The sequence below is a fragment of the Tachysurus vachellii genome, chromosome 8 (assembly GCF_030014155.1).
Source record: "Tachysurus vachellii isolate PV-2020 chromosome 8, HZAU_Pvac_v1, whole genome shotgun sequence".
NCBI classification, from domain to species: Eukaryota; Metazoa; Chordata; class Actinopteri; order Siluriformes; family Bagridae; genus Tachysurus; species Tachysurus vachellii.
In genome coordinates this window covers 547,473-555,000 of record NC_083467.1, presented here as the reverse complement: position 1 = coordinate 555,000, position 7,528 = coordinate 547,473, and the positions used below count along the sequence as shown (strand labels likewise).

Below are 7,528 nucleotides of genomic sequence, written 5' to 3'. Positions count from 1 at the left end.
GAAAGAAAGAAAGAAAGAAAGAAAGAAAACTTTTCTATCAGACTAAACTCAATCAGACACCAAAGTGGTGTAAACTCTGTCAGACCTGAACAGACTCCAGCAGAAGATGAAATGTTGGACAAAGGAACATATAAATATATAATATAAATAAGATATCATCAGCAAATGGGAGAAAAGATAAACACTGCTTTTTAAATGACAAGAATGCTGAAGAAGAAAAAGCCTCAGCTTCCTGTAGTTTATCACTTCCTGTGTTTTATTTGATCACTTCCTGTACTTTTATTTCAGCTAAACATTTTAGTCTCTTAGGAGACCGAGGTAAATGTTGAGTTCTCAGAGGAAATGAGAGAGAGAGAGAGAGAGAGAGAGAGAGAGAGAGAGAGAGAGAGAGAGAGAGAGAGAGAGAGAGAGAGAGAGAGAGGAGAGAGAGAGAGAGAGAGGAGAAAAGAGAGAGAGAGGAGAGAATAGAAGAGAGAGAAGAGGAGAGAGAAGAGAGAGAGAGAGGAGAGAGAGGAGAGAGAGTGAGAGAGAGAGAGAGAGAGAGAGAGAGAAGAGAAGAGAGAGAGAGAGAGAGAGAGAGAGAGAAAGAGAGACAGAGAGAGAGAGAGAGAGAGAGAGAGAGAGAGAGAGAGAGAGAGAGAGAGAGAGAGAGAGAGAGAGAGAGAGGAGAGAGAGAGAGAGAGGAGAAAAGAGAGAGAGAGGAGAGAATAGAAGAGAGAGAGAAGAGAAGAGAGAGAGAAGAGAAGAGAGAGGAGAGAGAGTGAGAGAGAGAGAGAGAGAGAGAGAGAGAGAGAAAGAGAGACAGAGAGAGAGACAGAGAGAGAGAGAGAGAGAGAGAGAGAGAGAGAGAGACAGAGAGCGAGAGCGAGAGAGAGAGAGAGAGAGAGAGAGAGAGATGGTCTTGACTCTTGAGTGTTTCCTACATCTCCTGAGAGAAGTTTTATTAAGAGTTATTATTGATTGTGTAGTGTGTCCCACATCCACACATCCATGTTACTGTTGCTATGGAAATGATAATGTCTATTGCAGTTCTATTCCCTGCATCCTGGTTTAGCTTCCTTACTTTATTAGTAAAAGTTTTTGCACCCATCAGCCCTCCATGATCTCCTCATTAATGCAAACGTTGAAACCTCCACACATGATGATGTGCATCACACCTTCAGCTCCTGCACAGCTTTAAAGACACAATACCTCATGGACCAAAATCTCCACATCCTACTATGGTGAGTAGCAGCTTCTTACACACACACACACACACACACACACACACACACACACACACACAATGTTTTTTCTTCTTCTTCTTCAGTTTTCTTCCTGATGCCAGACTGTGACATTAGTCTGTTCACCGGAGGTCAGCGGCTCATGTTACCTCAGGAGATTTTCTGGAATCTTTTGGAAAATGACCCACCTTGTTCTCAGAGTGATTTCCGTGGCAAGAGTAACAACGGTGTCACATTTTCTGAACTGTAGAAATTGATTACGCTCCGTCAATTTACTCAGAAACTTTAAACAGCTTTGTGTTTTTGTTTATTTTATTTTTTTATTTTTATTAAAATCAGAAAAACAGAACTGATGATCATTGAGGTTCCTATACTCAATGTGACCAGATGAAGAGATAATATAAGATATTATCTAATCTAATCTAATCTAATCTAATCTAATCTAATTGAATATTATCTAATATTCTTTATTTGCTGAAGATAAAGTCCAACATGTTTTATGCCACAAACTTTCTAGCACCACAATGTAAGGGATTTGTAGTTAAAATGGAAAAAAGCATTAATTAGCATTAATTAGTTTAATTAATTAATTAGGTTATCAAAGGAAGGTCCTCATAAGAACAGTGAGACATGTGAGTGTGTGTGTGTGTGTGTGTTGAAGTCAAACAGGAACAGAAATACTTAAAGCTGCCCATTGGGAATCCTGCAGATTATACAATTAGAATAATTACACGAACCGAGCAGAGCTTCAGGGGAATAAACTACAGTGACAGGATTGAGCGAGTGAACGCGTGACTGTAATAATCCTCGTGTTGATTTTTTAATATGTACTTAGTGGGATGAGTGACAATTTATTTAAACAGGGCATTGATACCTTCATTTACAAGCAAATACCTTAAACAGGAAGTAAAGGAAACTCTGTGTATGGAAGTGATATGAAAAAAATAAAAAGGACTCAACAATGAAACAGCGTTTTCGAACACTTGAACATGAGGCGAGTCGACAGCTAATGAAGAGAGAGCGATGTGCACCAGAACAGTATTCTCTGTATCTGGATCATGTGCCTACGTTTTTTTTTTCCTGAAATTTGTTTCTAAATGAACTCAACATGGTGTGTGATCTCCTGAAACTCAGCTCCTTCACTCCAGATCATATCTCCATGTCTCTGTGTCCTGCTGCTACACCTGGGCTTTGTTGTGACTTTCACATCTGACTATTGGTGTGTATGAAAGTCCTGAAAAGCCCCCATGCTTTCTAAACGCACACACACACACACACACACTCACACACACACACACACACACACAATAAATTCTCATATCCATGTCGCCAAATATTACAAAATCTCTTCAGCTGTTCTGAAGAATTATTACAAGTTACAGTTCCTAAAGTGATGTACTGACACAGAGTGTGTGAGAGGATTGTAGGATGAGTGTGTGTGTGTGTGTGTGTGTGTGTGTATCCACTGAGTGCTGGTTGGTCGGCTGCAATAAAAACCTCATTATGACATCATCATTTGGCAGATGGAATTAAGCACATGTTGTTATGTTAAAAAAGAAAATAAATAGTTTAAATTTATTAATTTATTGTCTGTAATTTAGTGTCCTGTGAATACGACTGTGTTCAGGCCCTTTGTCTTCATTTACTATTCTAATTCTTTATTTAATTTAAAATTATTACAACATTTTGACAGTTGCCATCACTCACACTGCTAATGTAGGCGAACACTCTGTGTGTGTGTGTGTGTGTGTGTGTGTGTGTGTGTGTGTGTGTGTGTGTCGCCCCTCCTTTTCCCTTTCAGTGCGTACGTATGGGGGTGTGTGCGCATGAACTCCAGCCCCCTTTTTTCCCTCTACCTGACACACACACACACACACACACACACACACACACATACACACTGAGCTCTCAGATTGCTGCACTCAGTGTCTGTAAAGTCACTATGCCGGGGACACACTCTCACACACTCTCACACACTCTCACACACTCTCACACACACAGAACACAGACGCACTTCTTCCTTCTTTCCTTTCTTTTTACTTAAAAAAGCGTGACGGATTTTAACCTCGGATCTGTTTTCATTTATAAATAAACAAAACAAAAAAGACATTTGCTGGATTTTTCACTTCCTGGAAAACTTTTTTTTTAATTTATTATTGTTCATCTTTTAAAACCTGGCTGATTGTTTTAGCTTTTTGGTTTTATCTCAGACCAAAAACTCAAAGCTTCAAACTTTTTATGAATTTTTAAACAAAATGTAGATTTTTTCTTGTTGAAAGCGGCTCCTTTCCATCTCTGGATGAGGTTCAGCAAGTGATCTTTAATTCATTTCTGACTTCACACTGAAATTGTCTGATGAACATGTTTATGATTTGGTGAGTATCTTTATTATTATTATTATTATTATTATTATTATTATTATTATTATTATTATTATTATTATTAGTTTATAACTGAACTCTGCTGATCATGTTTGTTCACTTGATGTTTGCTGGTTTTGTATTTTTTATTCTTAAAATATTACATTAGACAATCTGAAACAGCCGATCAACTGATACGTTAATGAATATATTTGGAGCCACAGAAATGAGCCTGTAATAAAAAGTGATTCATGCAGAATTTTTCTTAAACGAGTTTCGTCATAACACACTGAACTTTTCACCTCCTGTGTGGTTTTGTCTTCAGTGTTGGTCGTCCGTTTGGTTTAAACAAGCTAATAAACATGTTAATGGTTTTCCAACTCAGAATATAATATAATATTTACTGATTCATATCAATGAGTCAATAGTTTCTGTTTTTAATCGACTCAATCTTTCTCAATTTAACTTTAGAGATAAAAGAGATGACATCATTTCATTGTAAAGTCTTAAACAATTCAACAGACTGGAATAAATGAGTCAGCATTTAAATGACTCAACAAAATAAATATCTTAAAATCTAATGAGTCAATCAAGTATCAAATGTATCAAAATGTAGTGTAATGAATCATTACATTCTTTACTGAAATATTTAAACTTTAAACTCTATAGAGACTCTATAATATATATATAAGTTAAATAAGTAATTATACAAGTAATCTACATTTTAATGAATCATTAAATTCCTAACTGATTCACGTAGACTTTATTGATTCAGTATTCAACTCAGTAAAGTATTTTAGTTAATTAATACAATTTTTAATGATCTTTCATCTATTCATACATGCATCATCCTTTTTCTCTTTTCTCTCAGTTTTTCTGTTCTCCATCGGCGTGACGTGGACGTGAGCGTGAAGAGAACGTGACCTGGACGCAGGCTGAAGGAACTGAACAGCAGCGAGTTGAGCTCTGATTGACTCAAGCTTTGGGTTGCTGAATTAAACAATAAGAGACTTTGTACCGAAGGTTTTTTTTTACATTGTTATCATCATGGCGGATCATGTAAAGTATCCAGTGAACACGTTTGAGGTTTGTTAGTGAACTTAGAATCACCTGATGCAGCTTACCTTCACATTTTGGATTAATGCTTTTGTTTTTTTTTTTACAAAAGGCCTCCAATCGCTTCAGTTCTAAACTCGTTTTCTTAAAGATTCCGAAGCTGACGGTTTGAAAAGTCAAACACGAGAATTTCCATCTGGTGGAAAGGATTCTTTAAGTGTTTGACTGTTTTCACTGTAATGCCACGTTGAGCAAAAAAGAACAGTCATTTTTTTCATTATTATCATCATGTTGGATCATGATGTCACTCCTCTGATGAAAACCTTTATGGTTTTATGGTGAAGTAAACGAGTTCTAAAACACTTTCCAAAAGAAAATCTAAACCTTTGTCAAACATACAGTCGTAAACTCACATCCTCCGTCCTTGCTGTCGTCATAACGATCATGTCGAAGTCTTTGGACCACGTCAAACGCCCGATGAACGCCTTCATGGTCTGGTCTCGAGCCCAGCGCCGGCAGATGGCACAAGAGAACCCAAAGATGCACAACTCTGAAATCAGTAAGCGTCTCGGCGCCGAGTGGAAGCTGCTCACCGACTCTGAGAAGCGGCCGTTTATCGATGAGGCGAAGAGACTCCGAGCGCTCCACATGAAGGAGCACCCTGACTACAAATACCGGCCGCGAAGGAAACCAAAGACCCTCGCCAAGAAGGAGAAGTTTGCCCTGGCTCTGCCGTATGGAGTGCACGCGGAAGCAGAAGCACTGAAACCCTCTGCCGAGTCTCTGGTTCGCGCTTCAGACAGAGCCAGGATCCTGTTTGCTCCATCCATCTGCGCCAATCCGTACTCCTTTCTGGATTTTGGATCCAAGATGGCAGACTTCTCTCCACCTCCCCCTCCTCCTCCTCCTCTCCCTCCGGCAATGCCGACCTTCCCGTACCCGTCGTCATTGGGTTTCCCGCCGTTTCCTGGCGTCCACGCGCACACCAGCGCGCACAATCCGGCCTTTTTGATGCCTTGCAGCTGTAGCGCGTGGCCCTCATCATCATCTTCATCGTCATCATCTTCGTCATCTTCATCATCCTCTGCATTTTCAACACCGTTGGCGTACATCCTGTTACCTGGCGTCGGAAAAGCACCGATGGAGCCGTATCACGCCTACGCCACCGCGTTATGAGACAAAGAATCATGGAAAATATTGCACCATTAAATGTGTTACAAGAAAACAAACAAACAAACAAACAAACAAAAGAACATTCTGATGTTTACTACGTCAGAAGTGTGTGCATGAAGTCATCTAAAGAACATACTGAAGGAACGACAAAGCTCTCAGCATCATGCTGTTCCAGGAAAACAGTAAAGGACAGGACGGTGTGATGGACGATATCAGCTTAACCCGAGGGTTTTATTCCTCTTACACCACTTACAATTTCTCCTTTCTTTCTGAACAACACTAATATATCACTCTATTTATCCCTTTATTGTCACACTGAATAGTGAAACTAGCGAGTCTCATACATTCCTTCACTGGTTCCCTCTTTTTTCTTGCAATCTATAAAAAAAAAATCGCAGTTTGTCACTGGAGACTCCTTCCATCAACGTTATATAAACATCACCATAGCGACGGCATTCGTTAGCGATGAGCTGAATGTCCGCCCGAGCTGTCGCTATAGCAACACCTGATGACCAATCAGAATACAGAATTGTGGTGTAATGAGGTTAAAATGAAGAGAGTATAAAGTGAATAAATCTGTACCTGCGTGTGTGTGTGTGTGTGTGTGTGTGTGTGTATGTTTTGTAACACATTTGTGTAAAGAAAAGTTTTTGCACGTCCAATGAAGGTAATTTTTTTTTCTTTAAATCAGACCTATTAGTGTCCATCTGTGTTTACAGGAAGCACTTCCTGTCTCTCTGTGTGTCTGTAAGGACGAGACAAATCATAATGTTTCATGTGGCTCACAACGACGTGACCTGCGACGGCTCATGGAGTCGCAACCACAGACTTTTACATTTCATTTCGTTATGTTAAGGAATATTTCTTAAATGTGTGTGTGTGTGTGGGTGTGTGTGTGTTACATTGTATAAAAGGTGTAAATATAGTTGTCACTGAAAGCAATCAGACTTTCAAACATGTTCTTTTGTGTAAAAAAATAACATAATTTAACAAAGTGTTAAAAAAAAGTGGATGTATGAAAATGTTTTCTATATAATCTGATATTCTGATCATTATTTTTTGTTCAAGGAAGGATGTGTGTGTGTGTGTGTGTGTGTGTGTGTGTGTGTGTGTGTGTGTGTGTGTGTGTGGTTATTTTTTAATGTTGTAGTTTATATTTATTTGTATTGTGAAAATACATTAATTTGAAGGAACATTGTGAACACACACACACACACATACACACACACACACAAACACACACACAATGAGATTGTGATTAACCGTGTGTGTGTGTGTGTGTGTGTGTGTGTGGTAATAAAGCGCACTTCTTGCTCCATAGTGAACGACACTATACAACTCTTTCCTTTTTTGTCCCTCCTCCTGCTCCAGGTGGAGTGTGTAAGGGATCCGGAATAAAAGAAAGAAAGGACTCTTTTGTTTTTTTTTGTTTTTTTTTTTGGTTACAAAAAAAAGTTTATCGTGATTCAGATCGAGATTTTTCTTTAAAAGGAGCTGCAGGAAAGTGAAACCTTTCTGAGTTCAAGTGAACAGGAAAGGGCTTTGATTTAGAACGAGAGAAAAAAATCATGCTGTTTAATCAGACGTGTGTGTGTGTGTGTGTGTGTGTGTGTGTGAGACGAACCCTTTTATTGTGCACTTGGTCACTCTGTATTTTGAGGTCACTTCCTGTTGTGTGATCTGTTAGTCAGGATCCATTTATTCACTAAAACATGT

At 38.9% G+C, this 7,528-nt stretch overlaps 1 protein-coding gene across 1 annotated transcript; it reads left to right on the top strand.

Annotated features, from left to right (window-relative positions):
* Window positions 1-3,117: 3,117 nt before the first annotated feature.
* On the top strand, window positions 3,118-7,224 carry sox21b (SRY-box transcription factor 21b). The gene is made up of 2 exons (XM_060875638.1): window positions 3,118-3,598; window positions 4,455-7,224. The coding sequence occupies exon 2, from the start codon at window positions 5,084-5,086 to the stop codon at window positions 5,813-5,815; it is 732 nt and encodes a 243-aa protein (XP_060731621.1). The 5' UTR covers window positions 3,118-3,598; window positions 4,455-5,083; the 3' UTR covers window positions 5,816-7,224.
* Window positions 7,225-7,528: the final 304 nt, after the last annotated feature.

Excerpts from the sequence above, each read along its gene's own strand:
- sox21b (XM_060875638.1), top strand. The coding sequence starts at position 5,084 with ATGTCGAAGTCTTTGGACCACGTCAAACGCCCGATGAACGCCTTCATG.